Raw genomic sequence first — 26,707 nt, 5'->3', positions numbered from 1 at the left:
GAGTCCCCGGCGGATTCATTTTGCTGGACCATGACGGGCTCCTGCTGAAATATATAGCCACTGACGACGAGTCCAGCGACCCGTTTAAGGTGGTTATGCCCAAGTCTGAGAGCCGCACTGTTGCGATCCTCTCACGACGAATCCATGGCCGGTCACCTGAGTGGCTCGAAAATTTTTGCAAACTGAGCGATGTTGTGACCTGGCCCGGCACGAAGCGTGGTTTTTATCGCTATTCCGTGCCTGCCACGTCTGACAAACGGTTGAGCCAAGGGTTGGAAAGCCGCCCGGTCTTATGAACCGATTGTCAGTGAGCGTCCGTGGCGCATACTAGCTGAAAGATCCCCTTTGGGAAAACTCAGCCGTGCCCACATCGCAGACCTGAAGCCCTTTGTCATGGTCTGACGAGCTTGCGCCAGTGCCCTGCGGCACTTCGCGCAAGCAACGGGCACACCCGGAGCGGCGGACCGCATTCGGACCCCGCACTGGTATAAGCTGAGGAAGCGGTCACCTTTGTGATTTCGCGCCGGACGGCGGACTTCTCCGCAACCGAAGGCCCTCAGTTTACTGTCTAGCCTCAGTATAGGTTAGCTTCTTTACGGCCTTTTCTCGTAAAGAAGTTGACCCCGCCGTGTCTGCTGCCAGTGTTTCTTTTTTTTCAAGTGTTCATGTGTATTTTATGTTTCTTTTTCTACTATTAAGTGTTATCTGCGTTTTGTGTTTTTTTGCCAGATCTTGAGTGTCATTTTGCTCTGTTTTTACTTTTTTTTTCCGCGTTCGTTTCGTCTACCGCGAAGGGAGCTGTGTGTGACCTTGAGTGTCGGTGCTTGCCGGGAGAGAGAGAGACGAAGGACGCTTTGCGCCTACGCTCGCGCAGCTGTCGGCGGTGTGTGTGCGTGCGTGCTTCTGTGCGTGTGTAAGTGCGTGACGCTTCAGTGCGAGCCCGCGAAGTGTGCGTCGGCTTCCCCCCCATCGATGCGGACACTGGAGGTGCTGGGGGGGGCATTGACCCATTGACATCAGACCGTCTGGCTGTGCTCTGCTCTCGGCCGCCGTCGAAGAAGCCGTGCTGCCGTTCCCACCATGGCTCCTGCGCGAGGCCAGCTGAAAGCAGCTATATGCTGCCGGCCAACGCCAGGGCGCCTCGCAGCCAATTTTCGTTCGGCCTCCCTGACCACCGGAGAGGCCCGGCTTCCCGCAACGTCCAGCTTCGTCATCGAGCCGGAAATGCGGGGCCTCCGAACAACCGAAGCGGCTTTCGTCGGACTCGCGGCTTATCAAGAGCAGCAACAAGCCATCAGTGAGCCCCCTTCCGGTACCTGTGACCTCGCACTCGGGCATCGCACCCAGCGGACACTGTCACGCCTTTCCGCCCCTCCGCGCAGTGGACGCTATCCCCCTTCAGCACCACGAACACTAGTGCCACGTTTCTGTGCTCCCTTCTGCAGTATTTGTATAGTGTCGTGTGTTTATTTTGTTATTTATGTTTTTGTTTCTCCTTTGTAATCATATTTCTTTTAAGCAGCAGTAGCAGGGCTGCACTGAGGTTAGCTACCGCTCATAGCAGTGTCATTTTAACTGCATGGGTGACGTCCGGCTGCCTTTTGCAGACCGGTAAAGGGCAAATTTAGGAGAGGGGGATGTGGGAATTGAGGCTGGCCCGCTGCCTTTGCGCGGGCTTTGCCGCCTCCATTCTCATGTCCCGACATGTCTGCCCTCCTTTGCCGTCTGCCGCGCTGGGAAGGGCGGAGTGACGTTTAACTCCCTCACCCGGTAGCGGATGTTGACTGTGGCGCCGCGCGGGGAGCCTCCCGAGAGGTTTTCGCGCGCTGCGTCGGGAGCAGCGAGTACAGTCCGGGACTTCAAACGGTGAGCCACGCATTCTTTTCCGTCCGTCGAGTCCCGTCGCTCGGGGCTCGTCGGACTTCGCTGACGGCGCCTCGCGCCCGATGCGAACGCTCACCTTTTGTTGCCCCGCTGCGTACTCACGGCTCGCTAAAGGGCAGTACGGTGTCCTAGTGCGTGGCCTAGCTACGCCGACCCGTCTCCCTTCGAAGCCAACGCGAGCGCCTTTGCCCTCGCTCGAGCAACCGGGCCCTTTGTCCCGGTGTCTCCGTGGATCACCTTTACCGCGGAGACGTGCTCGTGGCACCCCTGTGTAGTACTTTGTGCCCGTGGCGTGGATAAGCCTACTTGCTTTCCCGCCGCGCCTATTTGCAACGGGCTGTACTGCGTTTGGTGTTGCCACAATAAAGTGTTGCGACTTGAGCAGTATCGTGTTTCCCGCCACGGCGACGGTTAACGCGTGCCCTGCGGCTCGCTAAGACCGAACCCACGCTGGTGGCCGTACTCCGTCGGGATACGTGTACACCACAATATGCACCAGCGAAAATATTGGGAAAAAAAGTGCCATATACACTGGAAAATACGATACATACTTTCAGTTTTTTGAATGACATAGTGGTATTTTCTTTGCATACTGTCTTAAGTGTGTAGCATTTATTCTTTACATTTCTGCAACATGCTACTATTATTTGCGAAAGGGGGGCAAGACTCCTGTCACGCTGTTTTAGCTTTTTGTCCTGTCTCTTTCTTCAGGTTGAAAAAAGACTTACAAGTTATTGATTGATCAATAAAAATTTAAGGTTCACCAGCATGTCTTCTATACCTACATATTCTGAATCTGGAGAACTTTATGGCAACAAAGATTTTGTCGCTGTCAGCCTTCAACTATAATAGAAAAACCTTTTTTTTTTTTTTTTTCAACTGAGGAACATTCGGCACTAGGTGCAATGCCTTTCAAGGAATACATACCGCATTTACTCGTGCAATGAACGCACTCGCATAATCAACGCACCTTCAATTTCAGTTGTCAAAATTCGGATTTCTTTATTCCCTGCGTGATGAACTCACCCCCTACATTCATTTACTGCCGTCTCGCTAAATGACACAAGGGGCCTCCTTGCTCGTTGGATCTCTTTACTATTATTATCCCGACCAACCTCGGTCAACTCAGCTCCCTCCCTCCCCCCTTCACGCGCTGCTGCACGCCGTATTGTTTTTGTTTCCATCTGTGCGTGGAACGTCCACAGTCTTTTGTATCGTTAGCTACACTGGCCTCGCTGAGCCAATTTCCCGTGGCACTGGTCTGCGCATGCGCAGTGATACTCCGCTGCCGCCACGCGCGGCTCGCCGCCGGTGTGCGCGCAATTCGATGCGCTGTGCAGACGATCAGTGGTGTCACGCACCGGAGGCGGCACTTCTCTTGCACTCGGTTGCGGCCACGCGCGACTTGCTGCCGCCGGTGTGCGCTTTCCAGAGGAGTGCCGTCATAGTCTTGGTAGACATATGGACGCCGACGCGCGCGCCTTTCCTGTGCAGTCGCCATCTGACATTGCGCTGGAGCCGCTTGATAGCGCCTCTGACTGCCGTTTGCCACTATGGTATAGCCATGGAGAAGGAGAGTGCAAATGCTGCTCAACGGTGCAGTAGAGCGGAGAAGCTTAACTTATCGGATCCCTAAGTAGTTGCCCGGCAAAATAAATATACATGTGCCACATAATACATATACCGTGTGCGTGTCGTTGGAACAGCTGCAAGCATGATATCTGGAAAGCTAAGAATAATCAGCTGAACCTTTTTAATTATCTATGAGCAACAGCAGGTTTCATGAACAGTGCAAGCGTAGAGACATTGCAGCTGACAAGCACACAGCGAGCGAAGGTCACAAAACTGCCCGCACCAACCGACAGTCGCTTCCTGCAAATACCAAACCTTAAGGCCCAACCACGTGCCCCCGCAATTTTCGAGCGACTACGACAGGATTTGCTGTGGCAGGTTTCTGGATATCCAGGAAAACAAAAAAATTACTTGTCGCCCAGAAAAGATCGTGACTATTTCCGCAACATGGTACCACCCTCGATTCTCGCTTCGTTTGCAATTTGTTCTTGCTTCTTTTCCGCGTGTACTTCACCAAGATATAGGCTATCTTTTCTGTAGTAACTTCTCATGTGTACAGAAAGGCGGCGGCCGTAATTTGTTATTACAGTTAAACCTCGTTATAACAAAATTGGAGGGCTGCTGCTATTTGCTCGTTATAACCAATGTTTCGTTATAGCTGTAGCGGGCATTTACCGCAAATATTATGCACTGTACTTACCCCCAAAAAATAGCGGGCGAAGTAGCATCCCGCCGCACGGTGATATGTAACAAAATAACTGCATTCCCAAATAAAAAGGAAAAAGTCATGCACCTGTTTTAATGCACTTCAAAATACACAGTTTGCATTTCAGGCAGACTTAGCTGCAAAGAAGTCCATAATTGGACGTTGATGCATCTTCCTGATGCGAACGCTGGCTCGCTCAGCTGCGGCTGCAATGTTCAAGCCATCTTCGCCGCCCTCGTGAGCGCCGAAGTAGCGGCGCAGTACGTCCATTGCGGCTAATGCCTCCGACGCCGTCGGCACGTTTGTCTCCTGTTCGTCGACAGAGTCATCGTCACTGGTTCCGTTACGATCACTGACAGCGCGCACAATATCGTCATCCAGGAGCTGCTCCATTGCCACCACTTCCGAGTCCGCACTCGCATAGTCGCAAAACGACTCGCTGTCAGGCACGACACTGGCGTCACGAAGTGCCGTCCATGATGCAGAGACTTCGTCTGATGTGGCAAAACCGTCCGGCACAGTGGGCTCATCTGATGGCTCATCGCTGGTGTCTGGTGCGGCGGCGAATGAGGCGTGTCAAAAGCAGTTTGCGATCGTGGTCGCCGTCACACTCATCCACGCCGCCTGAAGCATCGGTGTCTCGCTTCATCCTCATGTTGAGCAGGGGCTTGTCTATCACACGCTTGCGGTAACCTGCCTTTAGCGACATAATCACGCCTTGGTCAAGCGGCTGTATTTTTGCTGTGCAGTTGGCAGGAAGGAACAGCAGCGGTATGGTGGGCGGTGCAGTTATCTAAAACAAGGCACACCTTGCGGTTCGCCTTTGCCAGCTTCTCGTCCCATTCGCAAAGCCATTTTGAGAAAATCTCCCTGGTCATCCAGGCTTTGCGATTGGCTACGTACTTGACTGGGAGCTGCCTCTTCCCCTTAAAGCAGCGAGGGGATGCACTTTTGCCAATTGCGAAAATTGGCAGCTTCTCAGAACCGGTCATGTTTGCACAAAGTAGCGCAGTGATCCGCAGCTTACTTTGTTTGCCGCCATGGCACGGCTCGCCTTTGAGGGCTAACGTCTTGTGCGGCAACATCTTGAAAAAGAGAGCGGTTTCGTCCACGTTAAAAATATCCTCTGCGCTGTATTTTTCTAGCAGCCGCACGATGTTTTCTTTCGCCCACTTGGTAGCGTCTGCTTCGTCGACAGATTGCGGTTCGCCGCAGACCACTCTCCCGACAATGTCGTGGCGCTCCTTGAAGCGTTGGAGCCAACCCGAACTTGCTACGAAGTTGTCATAGCCCATGATGCAGGCAAAGTCTCTCGCTTTTCTTTGCAGCAAGGCGCCGCTCACCGGCAGATTCACGGCCCGCGTGTCCAAGAACCATTTAATAAAGGCCCTTTCGACTGCTTCAAAGGCAGATGCCCTCATCCTTTTAGCGCTTCCTTTCACGCCACGTGCAACAGTGTCGATGATGGACTCCTGCTTGCTCAAGATGGTTGACAGTGTGCTCGTCGATACGCCTAAGTGTCTTTCCACGTTGCCTTTCTTGATCCCTGATTCGACGGCTCTTATCATAACCGCCTTCTGATCTAGCGTTATGCGCTTTCGCTTCCCGCCTGGCGCATTCATGTTGCTGGAATCACGAGCGCAGCACGATAAAAGATAAGGCGGAAGCGGTCGAGAAAGAGAAGAAACACGCACGCAAAAGCAATGCGGCTCACGTGGGCGAGCGACAACACTTGCAGAGAAAGTGACTGTGAAAAGAAAGGGCAGAAGGGGCGCTATTTTGCGCTGCCCTCTAGGAACCGGTTACTCAAGGGGAAGGGGGTATTTAAGATTAGGAAGCGCGCCTCAGCGCCATGAGAAAGGGAAGAGAGAGAATATAAAGACACAAAAGAAAAGAAAAGGGCGAGACTTTCGCGGAGCTGCGGAGCGCTCTGCTGTCGGTGGTAGCCAAGCGGCACACGTGCAGCGACCTCTCCTCCAGAAACAGCGCGTGCCGTCTGCTTTGCGCGCGTTGCTGGAGGGCGCGTAGCGGGAGTTTTGAACTGCTAAATACAGTTCTCGCGTTGCGCGCCGTCTCAAATTCGCGTTGTACACTGTCGTGACATCGGTTCAAAATTTTACTTCCTAACAAAATTTTTTCGTTATATCCCATAACAGGCAAATTTCGCCTCGTTAAAACGAGGTTTTGAATACATTGGTTAGTATGGGGACTTTCAAGGGGAATTAGGATTTGCTCGTTGTATCTATTATTTCGTTATAGCCTGTCTCGTTATAACGAGGTTTAACTGTAATCATGTCATCGGCGGTTTATTTTGATGCTTTGGTGGTAGCTTGCTGAAATGTTGGTTACTTGCTACGATGTCGACCGCATCGTCGTGGTCGTTGTGCGAGGTTGCCGTGAAGTTGGCGAAATGCGTCGTAGCGCATACTCCTGGGCGCCCCTCAAAATCACAGCAGATACCACTCTTGCAGTTAAACTATTGCGAGAAAAAATAGACATGAAACAGATTTATGGCATGCGCAGGAACAACCTGCAACAGCTATCGCCATCAACTACCGAAGATGAGTGATGTGCAACAAAGAAGCCGTTTCCGAAGAGAGTACGCGTATTTCAATTGGGAAAGGCTAAGCGACCCAACTTTTTTTTTTTGCATTACCGCATCTTTTTCTCATCTCGAAAAAGTTTTCATAAATTTTGCCCCGCCATAAAAAATCACTTTACGCTGATTTTTCGACAAACAAAGTCTGTTCATTACGCGAGTAAATATGTTATTCTGGCAAGAATTTCTGAAAAAAAGTTCAATATGACCAACTGCCATGTCTACACTGAACCTTCTGTGCATGGCTTTGCAGAGGAAGGTTCGGTCCTCCCATCATCAAATCAAGTGGTGTCCAACTACTTGTATAAATCTTGGCCAGAAACGAAAATTATCCTCTTCATATATTTCATAATCAGGCACATACTGGTGCCGAAGTGCCAGGAATATCCCTACGCCATAGATTTGCTCTAGCTGTGCTAATATCAACATTCATGCAACATCTTCCCAGTTTTACCTTTTTAAACCACAATTTTGTCATTACCTGTGCACTTCACTGCAAACAGTGAAGCTATGTGGCAATTGCCTTATGTGATGGGTTCTCAAACTGGGTTCCACGGAATCCAAGGAATGAACTGCATTTTAGGGTTTTGCAAATGGCCAGAACAAATGCAACCTGCTCCTGTTTTACCCCCTTTAGCACCTCATTTATTGAACTAGAAAAGAAAATTTGCATTGAATTCTGCATTTCCTGAAGCTATCGCACATCGCACCCAAACAGCGACTGTCTGCAGGCAACAAGAGGCCCATGTGGGTAGCAGCACTTAAGACTCATAAATAATCTAGTGCGTGTTGTGAGACTGGTGAATTTTGAGAACCAGCGGAGATAGAGCGTGCGTAGCGCTGATAATTATTGCTCATAAGTGTCCTTTGTAACTCTTGGAAGGTGACATTGGGTGTTCAAACCAGTTCAAATTAGTACATTAACGAGCCCTCCGCACTTTATTTGTGGCGTATGACCTGGTACAGTTTTTATGCACGGTGATTTGCCACTGCACTATGTCAGTTTTGTAATCAAAATGTGCAACGAGTGCTTCGATACATGCAGGGGGCACCCCCTTTTGCCAGCTGCACACTACGAGAGTATTAGGGCTTAGCCTTACAACCGGTGCTTCAGTCGACAACCATTTCACAGTGCGACTGGCAAGTCTCCATGTCTGTTTCTGCCAAAGAATAAAATGGGCTTCAATACATCTCGGAGCTTGTTCCTGGCATATGACTAACTGATAAATCAATTTCTGTTTGCTATTAGAGTGCCATGAACTTAATTTACAAGAAAGAGAACATGCCACAAACGTGTAGTTGTCCCTAATTTGCAATAATGGGTCCAGAGGTGGCTTCCTCGAGTTCTGCCCGCGCAGTGTGATGGGATTTTCATTCACTCTAGCGCTCTCCCACTAATTCAAACTTCGCTTAACTTAATAAATTTTATAGTCCCTTCAAGTTTGAATTAACGAGCTTTTACTGTATTTAGCAAAGCGCTAGCTTTCTTAAATTGCCTCGTTTCAACCTGTGCACTAATAAAGCCGTCTGTTCTTAAACAGAACCTGAATGGGCCAGGAAAATATGTTCCATTTAACAGGTGTTCAATTTGCTAAGACCTTAACAGAAATGCAGAATTTAGGTGCGAAACCTACCATAGTACAGGAAGTTGTTTTGTATAAGCTGCGATATTGTCAAAAGAGTTGACTGAGTGTCTGCTGTATTTAAACTAGTAGATCTATGGAGATCCATAGATGTCTATCATGAGAAAACAAAAACAATAAAATACATGCTCACATAAGCAGCAGTTTGCTCTTCGAGAGCCACAATCTTCTTGGCCTTGGCTAGGAGACGACGGTTCCGCTCCATGTGCACATCTCTCCGGTGCCGCTCATAGAGCAGCACGGTATACAACAGGCAAACTTGTCCTTTCAAACACTCCACTTCTTCAGATTTATCTTCACTGATTCCTATCAAGGAAAGAACAAAAAAGTATTCAGCGCCTTTTCTTCCAAACAGAGATTCTGGTTTCACAGAGCTCCAGTTTGGGGTAAAATATATTTACCTTCCTGTTCATCACAATTGGGGGCGAGGACATACCATGGCACCATGTGCTGGAATCCCTCTATGAGGTATAAATCCTCTATGAGGTATAAATCCCTCTATGAGGTATAAAGGTTTTTTTATATATATATACAGTTGAGTCCACATATAACGGTCCCACTTAAAACGAACTTTCGCTTAAAGCGAACAATACTCGCGTGACCGTGAAAATATACATTGGTTCAATGGCACAAAATCGCACTTACAACGAACGTCTCCGAGCGCCGCTGATCGGTTACAGCGAACAGAGTCAGCGGTCTGTCAACTTCCCGGGAAACCAATTTCGACCACCGATCAGGCATCAGCGAGGTGCCCCTACATTCTTCTTGTTAAACGCCGACCTTGCCTCCGCGACCCTCTTGTTGCCGCTCTCCCCAACTCATGGAGGAAGGAAAGCTGTTTCCTTCCTCCATGCCCCAACTGCTTTTGGTTAAGCACCCTTCTGTTCTTTGTCCCCCCCCCGCCCCCCCCGCTACTCTGAGCACCCCTCATCGCCAGACGAGGCCCATGTTTTCACACTGCCACCGATCTTTCGAAGACCGGTCGGCCATCTACCCTGTTTTTTATCGCTGGTACTCTCGTTGGCATCGCCGGCCTGGAGTAACCAGACCAACTGCCAACATCCTCGGCCACCGACTGTATCCGATAATCAGCGTCTAGTGCACACGCGTACGCTACCCCACTGACTCTGATAATTTGCGATTTGTTTCGTGTTTAGGACTTCTTCTTCCTCACTTCGCACTCCGCTCAGCATGCTTTCCGCGCGCGCGCGGAAGCGCGAAAACGGCTGTTGGCCGCGGAACGAATCCCAACATATCGAAGTTCGTGAGGCCACGCGAACCCGCCAGCGCAACAAAATTTTTTGATCACGACCGCCGATTCTTCGAACACCGCCACGCGCATCGATCCAGGCGCCCATGCTTTGACTTCTGTGCTCAGGCACTCTTTCCAAGTTTTTCTACATGCGAGTTTCGCGGACCTTTCAAGCAAGCTACCCAACCTGCCTCCTTCTCATGTGTTTTGGTTTTCAAGGTCGCCCTCCCCCCGCATCCTCTTTCTCTTTATCGCAATTCTTTGCCCTTCTCTCACAAGTCTGCTCTTCTCTCTTGATAACAACAGCTTCGCCCGTCTCCATTGCTCAGCGACGCCCGCCATGCTGGCTCAAATTAGTTTCAATTTCTGACTGGAAATGGGCCCAGAGCTGTTCCACGCGTTCTGGCATACGTGCCGCGTGTGCGCGTCTTGCTCGCTCTTGGTGTGTGTCTGTGGTCATGATGGCTGACGGGAGGACTAGCACGCTTTTTCCTGTCGCTCGACAAAATGTCGAAAGTGTGACCGCTTAGCTTGAGCGTAATCTCCGCGCGTTAGGTGCCGCGTTGCGGAGCGCTTGCTCAAAGCTGTTGACCACCTGGCAGACAACTTGCCGCTTCGGGCGTCCCGGTATTCAGCTGTGGAGATGGTGAATATTTCATGGGTAGTAGTGACGGTTACATGCGCCCGAAACTGGTTTCGCGAGGCCGACTTCGCGAGGCGTGACTTCGTGGACATCGGGCCCGATCCAAGCCTTAAGCTTTCGAACAGGACCACTGCGGCAGCGATTTGTGGCAGCGCGTCATCGACTCCGACCTGGGAGAGCGGGTGGGACATCTGTTGCGCTGGTTTAATTACGGCCAATGATGATCTCGACACAGCGGAACCGTGCACGAATCGGGGCATTGTGAATGAAGTACGAGGCGAGAGCGATTCGGAGGAATCGGATTGCGAGAAGACGAAACTTTGGGGCTAGTGCCTCATGCATCTTATGCCACGGGCATCGGCGAACGAGCACCCTGCCGTTTTAAATGAACTCGAGACCGCCCTTATCGCTTCTGTTCTTCGAAACACGTGCATCATGGAATTTCTGGGGCAAAAAAGTTTGTGTTTTCACTCGCAACTTTTTTGAAAGCTGTGTTTAATTTACTACGAACTTCGCAATAAGGCGAACGAATGCCGCGTCACGCTCAGGTTCGTTATAAGCGGGCTCGACTGTATAACTTTATTTTTCATGCTGGAAGTAGCGAGCCATGAATGCTTCAGCTACCACTCATTAGTATGGCTAAAATACATCACCAAGTGACTCTTAAGGGCCGTCGTTTCTGTGTATTTGCGGCGTTAATTCGCCCACTGCACCCAAAGCTTCTGAATTAACCAGACTAGCGCTGACTGCCAGTTCAAATTATCCGCTCAAACTTACATTGCACAACGCAGTATCGTGAAAATACTTCGAATTAAGCAGGATTTCCAAATAACCAGGATTTCAAAATTACAGTATTACTGTATTTAAAATTTCAACTGCTTCCCTGCTGAGGAGCTCTTTCATACTTCACAGATGCTATCGCTGCCACCTGGTCCACACACCACTTTTGTTAATTTGCTATGCTCAAGCCTAGAGAAAGGCCCAGTAAAAAATTTTCCTTCTCAAATACAGACAACTGTATTATATTGCCTGCTTTTTCTTCGATGACAAGCTGCTGAACAAGTGCCTTCACTGTTCGGCTCATACCTTACGGTGACTGTACAGCACTGCAGCTGCGTGCAACATAACTGGCTGACTACCCGCGAGGGTGACACTGTGGGTTTCTCACCACTGCGTTGCGTTTTCTTCTTGGCAACCTGTGCCTGTTGCATGTAGCAGGTGCTGACCAACTGCAGGTGCTTCTCGAGCAGCTCACTTGGCGACATGTCACCGAGCGCTAAGTTGGAAGCATCTCCAGAGCCCTGCTGGTAAGGCCTGGACAGTGAGTACGAGAGCAGTGAGCGGTAGGTATCCTCGAGAGGAGATTGGGGAACGTCCTTTAGAGAGTGGTACCCTGTTACTGCCGCTGCCACTGTCGCTGAACAAGCCTGGTTGTTGATGGGTGTCACAGGTGCGTGATGAGGGTTGCAAGCATCCACAGAGTCACCCTGCAACAAACGGACAAACAGCTTCATACCATTTTTTTTAAAATCAGTTACTCAGATTATTGATGGTCTTAAAGGGGTAATAAAGCACCCTTCGGGCTTAGTGAGAAAACACATCCTGCAGACACTGCTAGGAACAGCTCAGCCAAATCGGCAAGAAGAGCTTGGAAGCAGAGCGCCAAGTTGCCATTTTCTCAGGTGTCTTCTTTTCATATGGAGGCCTGTGATCACTCTCTACGGAACTTCTAGTGGCTGCTGTTTGGAGTCAAACAGATCATGCTATTGGCAAATATCCGATATAAATCAAAAACGGGCTTGTGATCATATCTAGCCATGGGGCCCACTAGTCTTCCTGTGCCCCACTAGTGCATATAGGAAAGGAAAGAGCGACTGCATTTCATGATGTGCTCTTAAAGTTATGCCATGCGCTCGTCTGGATGAGAGATTAGAGAAGGTGCGTGACGAATCCCTGAAACTATGCCTGTTCTTGAAATTTGAGAAACTTTTGCGGCCATCCGTTTGTGAGGCAACAAACTCAGATACGTTAATGACTTGATGATTACACAGAAAAGTGGTTCAAGCAAGGTTTAGTACCACTTATGGAATTACAGAAATGTTAGTCCTACGCCATCGATAAGCTATCAGCGAGCTACGAAATATGCAAAATTAAAAGCACACTAAAGGCAACTATTAAGTCAACGCTCATTGTTGAAATAGCGGTCCAGAAACCTCATAGTGTTACTTTTGTGCCAAGGAAGTGCTTATTTTGAAATAAAATTACGTTTTAGTGCTCCGCATCGCGTTCGCGCACTTCAATTTACCTGCCTCAAGCAGAACATCTCATGTCACTGTTGCCGTGCACAACGTTGCCCGGCTTTGCTGCGCGGCCGCCAACACTGTAGCAGCACAACGAAAGCAGTGGGAGCCACAGCAGCGACAACAGCCTTTGAACAATTTCCCGCCATTGGCTCAGAGATGATTGATTGATTGATATGTGGGGTTTAACGTCGCAAAACCACCATATAATTATGAGAGACGCTGTAGTGGAGGGCTCCAGAAATCTTGACCACCTGGGGTCTTTAATGTGCACCCAAATCTGAGCACACGGGCCTACAACATTTCCGCCTCCATCAGAAATGCAGCCGCCGCAGCCGGGATTCGATCCCACGACCTGCGGGTCAGCAGCCGAGTACCTTAGCCACTAGACCACCGCGGTGGGGCGGCTTTGAGATGGCAGACATGCCCGATTCACCTGGGCCCTGCTAAATGGCATGACCTGTCCAGTTTAACCACTCGAAAATTGAACTTTTGAACCACTTGCACCGTTCCCCATAGTAACGTGAGGTGGTTATTTTTCCATGAAGTGAGCAGAAACGAACAAGCAGCATTTTATAACGTCTCTTGGTGCATGAAGGGTTTTTTTTATTTAGTGCAGCTAGTTCAATGACTAGTGATTAATTGTAGGCTATAACTCTGACATCATCGCGATCATTTTGTGAATGTCCTACTGCGGGGCATGTGTTCTCATGCATTTACCTTAATTTCTCAGTAAGTACGACAGTGCTGTTGATAATACTGTCGTTTAAAACATTGTCATACATTGAGCTTTCACTCTCACGTAAATTATTTGACTTTGGCGTCTCTTTAAAAGACAAAGGTTAAAATTCCCGCATACGCCAACACTCTCATGTCATGAGAGAGTTGGGAGTGTGTGCACAGGACTACGTTATAATCATTATTCTACATAGGCAAGTGTTGCATTAAAATATATAAGGAACCAGGGGCTCGATATTGTGTGCTCTGAGAGCTTTGGCAGATAAAAATGGCTCAGACCTCTGTAAGTGCTTCGGCAGTAGTGAGATCATTTAATTGTATAAGTACTGCGGTTGAGATGTAAAAGAAAATAATTGTGCCTAGGAGAAAAACTTTACCCGATTAAACCAATAAAACGAATACCGTAATTACTTGAATCTAACGCGCACCTTTTTTCCGGTTAAGCGAGTTCATGAATCGCATGCGGTCATTGAATGAATACGGTCATTCTATTGCCATCGACACTTCCAAAATGGCCGCCCCCTACGTGCTTCGGCATGGCGCGTCAGCCATTTCTGCCAATGTGTTTCCCATGTACGGCACTTCGTACGTGTGCTGAGGAGTTCGTCATCTTGTAGTTCATTAGCATCGACCGCATGGAAGGGCCGACTCCAGAAACTCGACGAGCGCACCACGATGCCGCTTTTAAAAGAAAAGTCATCGCATGTGCCGAAACAGACAGAAATTGGGCCGCATCGCGGTCGTTAGGAGTTCCCGAAACGTGCGTGTGGGACTGGCGGAAACAAAAGCAGAAGATTGTCAAAGATTCATTCAAAAGCTTCAGTGGACCACAGCAGGGTCGGTTTCTGCAAATTGAAGAGCTGCTCACCGAGTATGTGCTTAAGCAGCGAGCAGCACAGCGGCCCGTGACGACAGAACTGCTCTAAGTGCGGGCTATGCAGTTAGCTTTAGAAAAAAGGCTAACGCGGAGCCACTTCAAAGCGAGCAGGTGCTGGCTAACTAACTTTATGAAGAGGAAAGGCTTTTCCCTCCGAAAGCGAACGGGCATGCGCCAAAACTTGCCGAAGGAGTACGAAGAAAAGCTTCACAGTTTTCAGAGGTTCGTCCTAAACTTGCGGCATAACAACGGCTACCTGCTTGGGCAAATCGGGAATGCCGATCAGACGCCTCTTTACTTCGACATGCCTGGCACCACAACCATCGAGAAGGGGGCGAAGCAAGTTCGCATGCTGACATCGGGCCACGGTAAAACAAGAGTGACGGCAATGCTCCGTTGCACGTCAGATAGGCACAAGCTTCCCCCCGTACTTCATATTTAAACGGAAGACTCTCCCGGAAGGAGTCGTTTTCCTGAGTAGTGTCATCGTGCAGCCCAATGAGAAAAATGGGTGCGCATTGCAATCGCTGTCTTACTTTTTTTTTTTCGTTGTGAAAACCGAGTGCGTGTTACAATCGAGGGCGCGGTAGAATCGAGTAAATACGGTATGTGGGGTTTAACGTCCCAAGTCGATTAAACCAGCTTTAGTTCAAAATGTGTAACAAGACTGGACATGAGGTATACCGTATTTACTCGAATAATCCTCGCACTTTTTTTGCCGGAAAACCTATGAAAAGTTGGGGGGTGCGAGAATTACGTTGGGAGAACTTTTCACAAGAACGTACCAAGCGAAAAAAAAAAAAAAAACGAAGTGGCCGCAAATCGGGATTCTCACACCAGCAACTAACAGCAAGCTTTAAGAAGTACTAATTAAAACTTAAACAATAAAAGCAGAGGTTCAACACAAGACAAGATTTATTTGAGACACAAAAAGTGGAAGCAAATAGTCGAGAATTAGAATACTATACGCAAAGCTTGCGGACGTTGCGGGCGTAGCGGTAGCGTTCGTCGCTCAACAGGAGCCCTCAAAACGTAAGCATGGGACGTCAGTATTGGGCTGATGGCGATTTAACAGAATTGTCCGCAGTTTCCTTCTTAAGAAATAAAGTTTACCATCAATCCCAAGGGCCTACCGGCGGCTCTGTTGCCGTTCTTTAGTGCATTATCTATCACTTGCAACTTAAAAGCAGCCGTACAGCTTCAGTGTCACCTCATAACTTGACAAGGTTACCGACGCAACATACAAATCACGCCGCAACGCGCACTGGCCACTTCGGCTTGGCTTGAATTGGATTGAATCTCCGTGCAATAGTGCACTTGATGCTTAAGAGATGGCGCCAGATGGCGTGCGCTATCATCATCAGTGGCTGGAAAAAGCAGACGACATTATTGCAGCAGTTTTCAGGGGTGCGATAATTACTCGAGGAAAAAAAGAAATAGTGTTTTTGTTGGGCGATGTGGGGGGTGCGAGAATTATGCGAGTGCGAGGATTATGCGAGTAAATACGGTACACACTGGTATCTCTGTATTCATAATAATAACAGGGGTGCAACAGCCAGAATAGTCTTTGGAGCAATTTTCAGAGCAGCAAAATGTGTCTTTTGGAGCACCAAAATTCGAATTTGGAGCAGGTTACAGAAAAACCAATTTTTTCCTATCACATAAGACCAAATTTGGAGCAGTATAAAAAAGAAGGCTTACATTTAGAAAGTAAAATACATAAAAATCATTTAAGATCCCCTAAATCACACACAGTGAATACGAGGCCTGCTATTTCAATAAAGGTAGTATTTTGAACAACCCCACTAGTCAAACAATGATAAAGTTCACATTAGTGTTTGTCATGCCGGTCAAATCCTTTAGCAGACTCTGAAGATTCCATGTGCATCTGAAAAGCAGGCAGGCAACCTTAAGGGTGGCGAACAAAAAAAAAAAAAAAGGCACACAGTTTTGTTTGATTTTTAGGGCCGCATAGATGTTATACAGAGCTTGAAATGATCGCCAGTAACTCTTTTAGACGTCAGTGATCATACTAGTACTCACAATCATCATGCAGAGTATGCACGCATAAGCAATTGAACAAACTGAGCTACCGTGCGGTGTCCGTGACTAATGCTAGCAGCTTGTTCCAAATCTTAAAATGCTTTTCCGCAGACCACTGGTGTAATGAGACAAAGATGACTTAAGCGGCATTAGGCACGAGTTGAAACAATGGCAAAAAGTTTTCAAACCACTACACCACCCTCCCTCCCCCCTTCACAATGAAGCACAATTTCTCAGCTCGCTTGCAAGCAGAGTTTGACTAGATAAAGTAAGACCAGCACGCCCCCGTTGGCTCGGCGACACCGCATATCTATCGCATACCTGCCAAGTTCAAGGATTCTGCATCCGGGAGATTTCTGCAACGGGGGGGGGGGGGGGGGGTCACAAAAAAACCAAGAATAAACAAACAAACAAAAAACATCGCAAAACGCGAAAAACAGAATGGGGTGGGAGGGGAGCCTCAATCACAAGCGCCAACATCAGCGTTGCAGTCTTATAGTGCAGTCTTATAGCAAAATCTATTTCGGTCAAAACAACTCGCATGTCTTCCTTGGACGCACGTGAATGGACAGGATGGCGCACATGGCTGCCGCAAAAGCGCGGGTCAAAGCTTTGCTCACTACTAGATTCTTTTCACAGGAACGCCAAAACGCGTCTGGCCCCTTTTTATTGCGATAGCATATGTATGGACAGTCCAGGCAGTTTTTTTGCCGTCCCCACCGCCACCATCCTTCACCGTATATGTATACATATCTATATATATGAACACTCATAGATAAAAAAGCCGCCCACGCTCGGTGCTGAGCTCATCGCGATGCGCCGACGCCTGCTTACCTCTCACGTGTACTTTGCCCCATAGATGGGGGGGGGGGGGGGGGGGGGTAAATGCCTGTGCGCGCGCACTTATCCTTTAGTGGGGGAATCGTGTGCCTTCGGCTTTCACTGAAAGGAAAGTGTTAGTTGCCAGGCCCGCAAAGGTCACTTGGGACTCGTCACAGGCCCCTTTTGCGAAAACAGCGCGCTTTTCATACACAGCGAGGTATAACAACTGGGACACTTGTTCATTTGTACTCATCGGTACCTGTGATTACGTATCGTGCATCGTTTTTGTTTAAACAGCGCGTTACGTGTCGAGCGGTAAACGTTGTTAGTTCGCTCTCGTCCTGCGAGTATCGTTTTTGTGCGTCATTTGTGTGTGAGCAGTGCACTGCAAGTTTCGATCTGCTTGCTGTTTTCAGCGTTACATTCCAAGTTGTTGCTGTTGCATTGATTGATTCGCACTTGCGGCGAAACTGGAACTTTCAAAATTTTTTACGTATTTGCTGCTTTTAACCTACCGCTGCGTGCCCTCGGAGCTTGTAGATTGCTCTCGCGTTGTCGCGACAGCGGTTGTGTGCGCGGCGGTTGTCGCAAACGACAGTTTATTTTACAATCCCAATGCGCTTGGCTGCGCACGCGCCTTCAAAACGAAGTCGTTTTATGCCATCTACAATAGCATCTGCCGCAGTTTTGTCCACAGAGTTTGCAGAAAACAGCGTTGCTTTGACTGGTTGAGCGCACACTTTCGGGGTTCTGTCAGTTATGTCATCGCCATATATGATCGTGACAATCACATGCACTGTAGAAGACAGTGCATGCGCTGGTCGCACGCGTACTTCCGAAGCTTTGAGTATGCTGCTCTCGGCCTTCGTTCTACAGATTCCGTACTAAAGTTCGTATCACTCGCCGCAATTAGGAAATGTGTTCGGAACATTCGAATTGAGGCCCATAGAACATAGTAAAATTTGGCTGGGGAATTTCAAGAATTCGTATCTGCTGCGGTTTCACATAACTGAGATTATACTGTACGCTTAGATGAACACCTCTTAAACTCATTTATAATAAAATGGGGTAGGTTCGAAAAGCCTGGAGCGGATTGAACTGCTTTTTTGTCAATGTGGCCCAGATCACGCACAGAAACTTCGATTTCCGGGATATATTCATGACAACCGTACAACCGGAAAGAATGGGTCAAAATCCGGGAGACTTGGCAGGCATGCTATCATATGTGTCATTGCTATGGCAAGTTTGTCGAGTTTGTTCGCGTTTATCACATGTAGAGTTTGTTTGCACGCAGTAACAGTGGCATACACTTCCAGCTTTAGTTCCTAACATGCCATAACAGCGTTTGCTGACTAGGAAATTCATATTTCCCATTAAGTGTTGCTGGCAACGACAGCCCATTTTTGTCTTGAAGCTGCGTCGTATCCGTTGTGGTCAGCAGACCGATGGGCCCTCAGCGTCATTACTTCATCTGGTCGATCGCATTTCGTAAGCGTCCTGCCATGGTTTAGAGTAAGGGTTTGCGTGCCTGGAACCCTGTGAGGACGCGAACTACAGGTGGTCAACGTGGCCTTCATTTGTTTCCAAAGTTAATGCAAATAAAAAAATTTTGAGGCTGGTTTCGCATTTCGGTGCAGCGTGGCGCGATTCCGGCAAATTTCATGGTTTCGGTGCAGCAATGGGGAATTGTATTAAATTGGCGCAAGTGGCGCAGCTGTTGCACACCTGTAATAATGACGCACTTTTGCTGTATACCACAAATACGTTTCTTCCTTGATAGTAACTTGTTCGTAACTTGCGTAACTTGCGAGTGTATGTCTATTTGTTTCCTTTTCTCCCCTTTGTCGAGTCTTCCCCTGCAGTTTGCACCAATCGGGCCATAGAAACGTTCCAATTAACATCTTATATTAACTTATTAGTGTTTAGCAGCAATGGCAAGCATAGCGACGGCACGCCCCACAGTGGTTTCTCACGACTGCTATACCTGGTTGGACCTGTCAGCTGGCCTCCGAGGTTGCACAAATGGCCCCTGAAGCCTGGGGCACGAGTGGCTCCGCTCCAGAGTGGAACGAGACCTGCCCCTGCTGCTGCCACTGCAGCACTGCACCGGACACTGGGTGAAGTACCTCAGCCGATCCATGCTGTGTGCCATCTGTTGCTGCTCTTGGTATTCCGGAAGCTCTGACACTGAATTCTGAGGCTCTGTAGTCAGGTTGTTGGTAGTTGAAAAGAAAGGTGTCTCACAACCCACGGCGGCGACGGCACCACCACCACTGGCCCCCGGCGCAGGAATAGACTTCTCTGCCATGGCTGGAACTTGCGCTGAAAGTGGTTCCAGCAATCAAGCACTTTCAAAATTCTGTAAATGCACTTATGTTCGCCAATTCCAGAGGAGAATGGCACTGTTAAGGCTCATTCTCACCAGTTACTAGCACCGGCCATGTCACATATGTTACTGGTGATTAAAAAGTGATCTACAGCAAACTATGGTGATCTACGCGACCAATGTTCACACCTGTGTCATCACAGAGAATTCACGCTTGCTTACATTGCCATTGCTTCATAAAAAAAATGCTAATGCCCTGTTCCTGCACATCTGATAGGTTTAAAAGCGAGCGACTAAGCCAAAGCAGACATCTGCACTAGTCAAGACTAATTGTACGTGTGACCAGTGTAGTCACAGGTGTAAATGAACCTTTACTAAAGACACCCATGATTATGACAGTCTACTTCATCCAGTGTTTAAATTCATAGCCCACACAAGGACATTCACCGAATGAGACAACAAGCTTTTCTAGTAACTTCTGCCAGAACCTATGGTGCACTACCAAAATTGGAATAGAAGCTCCATAGTAGAACTCCCATGGTTAATTTTAGAACTCAAACATGTACACATGGCCGTACATGTCATATACTTTGACTACCTGAAATAGAAGTGTTAATTATCAGAATAAAGATATAGCCAATACTTAAAAAATATATATATATATATATATATATATATATATATATATATATATATATATATATATATATATATATATATATATATATATATATATATATATATATATATACAGACTACCCAAGCATGCAATAAAAACTAAGCCTATACTGACAACAAAAATACGTACAAACTACAAACAAGTAATTTTATACCTAAGCTGCAGGGTAAAAGAAAGCCTTGATAAAACAAAGCTAGGCTCATATAAATGCTAATACTTCAGTTCAAGGCAAAGTGATTATAATCAGTCTGGAATATATATCGAAATGAACAGTTTTAATAGTGAGGTCAGCATAAAACTTTGACAATAGTACAATATGTTGCCAAAGACAATAAAAGCTGATGCTAAGTAGGGGGGGGGGGGAGTCTCGAACTGACAAGACTGTTGTGCATTCACCTATCATGCAACATGGCGATGAAAGGAAAGTGCCAAATTAAGGGGGTCGTGAAAAGAAAATAAAGCTGCCCTATTGTAATTATTAATGTTTCAACAATCATTGGGCATGCCGATTTTTAAATACATTGTGGAAAATAAAACCTACATTTAATAACACGTTAAAGATCCTAGAAATATTATAATCTTAAAACTAAAATCCATCACTGCCGGACACCGTAGGCACTAGCAAGGCAACGTCATTTAAAAAGACTTGAAACTCTTTAACATATCATTACCATTTGCTTGCTCTAAAATAATACTTTTATATAAAAGCTAGGAAGTAATAAAATATTACAGAAATTTTTTAGCTCCCAGCGATGCTCCAAGTCCAAAAGCCAAATGCGTTCTAACCCTGGTATAACCCTGGCGAAGGAAGAAAATGGAAGGTGTCTGGACAGTGCCTGCACCAGGTTCTAGCAGTTTCCGTTGAAATGGGGTGCTTGTCTGGGCTTTTCCGGTTCAGTGCGATACATGTGCGTGCACGCAGTGAAGGCTTGTTTTGCTAATTTGCAGAGCAATCAAATCGTTTTTGCATGCATTAGCTTCAAATGGTTGGCACGGTTTGTGCATGTGACATTTTTACGACATCATAGTTGAAACGGTATGATGTTTCGCACCTCGATCAACAATGGCTCAGCAGGCCTCACTGTGTCGCCGTGTTGTGCCGACAACACAGACTTTTGATTGGCCGACTGAAGATGATGTGAGCTGTAGAGTTGAGGAGAATGCAACCTGGAGAATTTAAATTGTGCTTTTATAGCTATAAAATGAACCTGGATGATGAAACGAGTCGAGGAATAGTAGTACTGAATGAATGGCCAGGATTCCGAACGAAGTTGAAAATTTTCAGGAAATCTTGCATGACTTGCACAACACAGTCAAATTACGCACTATGCCTTCAGTCTACATGCAAACAAAACCCAACCTGCCCTGTAAGAACATTGACAAACTTGGTAGGCTAGCTTACAGTTCAAGCCATGCATGATCTTGAACTCAATTACTGAAGAGTGGCAAACATCCTTCAACAATTACAGTCCATGATGACATCTACCTCGTCTGCTAGGCCTCATCAGTGCTGCTTCATCGAGTTTGCACCATAAAAGCAATAGTTCGTAAGAAGAGAATCTGTCACAGCCCCACAGATGTAAGTAAGCTGAAAAAGGATGCAAAAGAATGTAACACTTTGGCACAATTCGCACAGCTGTAACCCTGTATCATCCCTGAAATTGGCCGAATGGTGCTCTCTTCAGAGCTACTATATTCAACGCAGTTGTGTGTAGATACAGCAAAAATATGGAGAACAACGCAGGCTATGAGAAGTTAAATTGCACAGTCATTTCACACAAGGTTACCTTTCATCCCCCAGCCCCCCATATTTTTCCCCACATTTTCTTTTACGGTAAGTTGTAGTTGGTATGAATTGAACAAAATAAAAAATTGCACATATTAAAATACAACACACTTTGCGTGTGTCTTTCACTCTAATACTTTACAAGAATGAAAGAGAAGTGCGAGTAGCAAGCAATTTACCCCACTGAGGCGTGCCTTCATGGCAGTGCACATTCCACCTGAGAAGATCACTTCTTGGCAGCACATTTCTTTTTGCAATGAAACCACCTTCCCAGCCAGCTTGTACATTGCAAAATGTGTAGTGTTTGCCTTTCATGTCGTATTATTCCATGAAATATTTGAAAAGACCCAATATTTGTGCACATCATCAACTACACCTTTGTTAGCTCTTTCATTATCGTGAGAAAATGGTTGTACTTTAAAGGTATCAGAAAACACTTTTTTTCCATGACAAGTACATATAGTTAGATGTTAATAAGAAATCGAATATAGTTACTTGGGCAAGCATCACAACAAACAGTTCTTAGAGTGAGAAATTCTGTTTCTAAAGATGGCAGCTGCAGTGTAAAATTTTATAATCTAGCATACAAAAATTTTAAAAAGTGCCATTTTTTGTGAGCAGCCGTAAAAAAACAAAAATAAGAGAACACAGCTTGACAAACAGTACAAAATTTCAGGACATGCGTTCAAAAGATAACTAACCATAGATCAGCCACTAAAAAAAAATAAATGCTATACACTCATCCAAAAGGTCTACAAAAAAAGCGATAGGAATACCTAAGTTTGCTAGCACAGACCTTTTTCTTCAGCTAGGACTACACAATATGCTTGAAGAGATTATAAAAGCTCAGTGGATATACCAGCTTGAAAGGCTCACTAAAACTAAAACGGGAAGAAATATAATGAGTAGATTAGGAATCATGTACCATGCACAACAAGGTGTCAAACATGACATCCCTAATACAATCGGAGCTAAGATCGTCTCTAACCCGATACCGAAAAACATGAACCCCATTATCAACACGGACCACAGAAAACACCGAGCAAAAGCACTGCTCAAAGCACACGGCACGAACAGTAAACCTCTTTTTGTAGATGCTAGCCCATACCCTGAACAAAAAGGTCACACTGCTGTCGTGATTGACACGTCCAGCATTTGTATTAATACGTGCTCTGTCATAACAAACAATAAAGAGGAGGCTGAGGAGGTATCCATAGCCATGGCAATCACCTCCAACAAACACTCATTCATACTGAGCGATTCGCAAGTAGCAATAAGAAATTTTACGCAAGGACGGATTTCTCAGCAAGCCCTCAGAATCCTTGTTAATAACCAAGAACTACACAAAGTAGATGAACCCAAATACCTCGTATGCTTCCCGGTGCACACAGAGACTGATACACCCAATCCTAACGAGCTGGCTCGTGAGTTGTTGCGAGAATTAACCCACCGCGCAAAACGACACCGCTTGGTGATCATCCCTGGCGCCGCCGACGTACCACACAAAGACCGATTTACAAGATACATGGAATACATGCAACACTACAGAGAAGCAAGGCCCGTCTTTCCCGCATTTCATCCGAGTATAAACAGGCAAGAAGCATTGGAATACGGACAGCTACAGACGAACTGCTACCCGAACCCTGTGCACCACCACAGGAGCTAGCCACACTTGTACCAGGACAATAAATGTAAGCTATGTGTAACAGAAAAGGCGTCTTACAAACATATATTATGGGAATGCCCCAACTTATCAACAAGTTTTCCTGAGGTCCTCCGGGAGCAGTGGCGGCTTGTGCTGCTCAGCTCGGAGGTTCAAGACTAAAAATGGGCTATCCAGCAGGCCAGGGAGGCTGTACAGAGACAAAGTCTACCGGTACCTCCTTGTGCGGTCTAGCCCGGACCACAAACATGCCGGATATGAAAATAAAGTTTATTCACCTCAGCACACTGCCACTCCTTGGATGTAAAAAATTTAAAAAATCCACAAAGCAAGAACCTCTTGACTACTCATGCCATACAGCGAAGCATTTTTTCTAGGCACTGATGCGAAACATCTTTTTCACTCAGCTTTGTAGTCCTCGTAGCACATTTTGCAGCTTTACCTTAATGGCAACTGCCAACAATGATTCAATTCCTTTTATGGGGCCCTGCAACACTTTATGAGCATGATAAGAAAATGCTGTTGATCGGGAGTAGATGCTCCCGAGAACATGCGAGCTAAATGTTATAGCGCAGAACGCGGCCTGGAATTCACAATAAATTATCAAAGTAAGCTAAAAATTGCTTTCTCTTCACTCGACAAATGACGGAAGCGCTCAAAAATCACACGTAGATTGCCCAGCTATCAGCCATTGGCTGATTTGAACTTGACGCACTCGGTTGTTACAGAGATTGTTGCGAGAGGCCGTCACTTGTCGATGCGTGCGCACGCGATTGCACTGAGAAAGCCGCGTATTCGAAGAAAAAAAAGTAACGCCGTATCCACAAAGTGAATGACGATGAGTGGGCGAAGCTCTGCAGGTAAACCTGGTAAACCATGAATCCTCCGTACATTTTACCGACTCGATTTTATTACAACGCTCCCCCTAGCGTACGCCGCCGCACCAAATCGAACGATTGCCTTCTACCAATGACGTGTGCCATATGTGACATCATTCCTATTTTATAACATCTCGCATCTTTCATCATCAACTACAAGCACCGCCGTCTAGTTTATAACATCTTGTATTTTTCATCATCAGCTACAAGTACCGCCATTGAGTGACCACTGCAAGAATCAAACGAGAGATGGCTACATACAGGGGACGCACAGCCGCCTTAAGAAGCTCCGCCCCTAAAAAAGTGCTCAAGGTCACGAGGGGCACGTGACGCTTTTTGTTTGCCCCTCCCATTCCTCCCTGCTTAACTTCCAGCGCTTTCGTCGGGACGAGAGAAGAGCAAATTCGAATTCAGCGTGTGACAAATTTTTGTAACTCCACTCGTACAGAACGAATTCTTAAAATTTTTGCGGTGTTGAATTTGTGAGGCAATATGCTTTTCCAGTGAATTAATTCCATAGTTACTCAAAAGTATTTCAGGGCCCCTTTAACACAACACTTACTGGATTTCAGAGTGTGGGAAGCTGTCCTCCACTTCCCCCACTCTGCTGTGTCACTTCAGCCAATATGCACCCCACAGCCAAATGTATGGTGTAGATTATGGTACAAGCAAATCAAAGGTGCCCCACGATACTTCTAAGCATGGTCAGAAAACACTGCCGATCGGTAGTCGAAGCTGCGGGGAACATGCGAGCCAAACGTTAGGGCGCAGCATGCGGCCTGGACTACCAATCTTCGAAGCCGGCCGGAAATCGTTCCCTCTCCTCCTGACAAACGATGCCATAAACCCGCGTCCATGGCTATTGGCTGATTTGACCATCCTAAGCTACACAGTTACTGAGGCTGCCACGGGATGCCGAGACGTGCCCGTGTGCTTACTTACAGTCACACTGAAAGTCAACCACGCATTCATAGAATAATAATAATAGTCAAATCTCGATAACTAGATCCCGAATGGGCCCAAAAATTTGTTCTAATTAAAAGAAGTTTGAATTAATGAAGATAAATAAACGGAGGGCTCCCCATGCAGTGGCACAAGTGCATTGAGCTAACACAGGAGAAGTTTCAGAAGACTTACATTTATTCAAAAATCACGGGACATCCATCATTATTTGAAGTAATCCGTGATGCACATCTGCACACGTTTGCCTTGCAGCGAGTCAACCAATTTCGCACGCAGCTTGCAAAGCATTTCTACTTTGGCTTCAGCATTCTTGTGGCAAGAGAAGTCGCGTGCGACAATGTCCAGCGCCGACACTCTCTAAAGACGACGACAACGACTGCATCTCCGCTACTATCCTCTGCGCCAAAGGCGCAGTGTGGCCAGCATGTGACGACAAAGGAGGAGCGTCTTTACATGGAGAGAAGCAGATCGGCATTTTAGAGAGAACCAACACTCTACGGCAGCTGCTGCTTTTTTTTTTCTTTTTTTTTGCTCTCTTCTCGCGCGTCGTTGAAAGAAGAAGGGTTACGTGGCAGGGACGGGTAAGGGGGAAGCGTGGCACCGGCGCGTGAGAGAGAGCCGACACTCCGCGACAGCTTTCATTTTTCCCTCTCTCTCTTCGCGCACGGCTTTGTAAGGAGATAGTTCTTTACATGGCAGGGACGGAAAAGGGAGAAGCATGGCTAAGCTGCGTCACAGATCGACATTCGGGAAAGAGCAAACATTCCCCCGCAACCTTTTCTTTTCGTTTTCTTTCCTTCGCGCACAGAGTTAAAATGTCGGAGGTGCTGCCGCGACATTGGGCGGGATGCTGAGAGCATTTTCAGAGCACAATATGTTCGAATTAACTGTCGCAAGTGCTTGCGCGTTCAAATTACAGGGCATTTTCGCCAATTGGAATACACATAGCTTTCACGGGACCTTATCGTGAGTTCCAATTAACCAGAAGTTCAAATTAAGTGTGTTTGTATAAATGACATTCGACTGTAATAATAATAATAACAAAAATGAAAGTGCTCAAGGCCATGATGCACACTGACGAAGGGACGTAACTTCTTGCCCCCTTGTCATCCCACCTCCACTCCTTGTAGCTTTCACCTCGCTTGCTTGTACAAAAAGAGAGAGCACTACCAACGGGCGCCAAGTTTCTGTAACTCCACTCGTACACGACAGAGTCTGAAAACATTTGCAGCAGTCAGTTTGTGGGGCAATAAACTGTTTGAATAAAACCATTCGATGATTACGTGGCCAAGTGTTGCAGTGCCCCTTCAAGTGCAGCAGAGTGATATTTCTA

The 26,707-nt window shown here is 47.0% G+C and overlaps 1 protein-coding gene across 3 annotated transcripts in view; it reads right to left on the bottom strand.

Annotated features, from left to right (window-relative positions):
* Positions 1–26,707, bottom strand: part of Tsc1 (tuberous sclerosis 1 protein hamartin) — a 118,280-nt gene that overhangs the window by 55,209 nt on the left and 36,364 nt on the right. For 2 of the 3 annotated variants that reach the window (XM_037413361.2, XM_075880055.1), the window contains exons 12-14: positions 19,064–19,401; positions 11,468–11,786; positions 8,538–8,710 (exon numbers count right to left, since the gene is read on the bottom strand). In XM_037413361.2, coding sequence (XP_037269258.2) covers positions 8,538–8,710; positions 11,468–11,786; positions 19,064–19,401 — 830 coding nt within the window. The remainder of the gene's footprint in view (positions 1–8,537; positions 8,711–11,467; positions 11,787–19,063; positions 19,402–26,707) is intronic. The other variant, XM_037413362.2, reaches the window with a different exon arrangement.

This window comes from Rhipicephalus microplus, chromosome X (assembly GCF_043290135.1).
Source record: "Rhipicephalus microplus isolate Deutch F79 chromosome X, USDA_Rmic, whole genome shotgun sequence".
NCBI lineage: Eukaryota > Metazoa > Arthropoda > Arachnida > Ixodida > Ixodidae > Rhipicephalus > Rhipicephalus microplus.
Note: the sequence above shows the minus strand (reverse complement) of the source record. Positions and strands in the feature narration are given on the sequence as shown.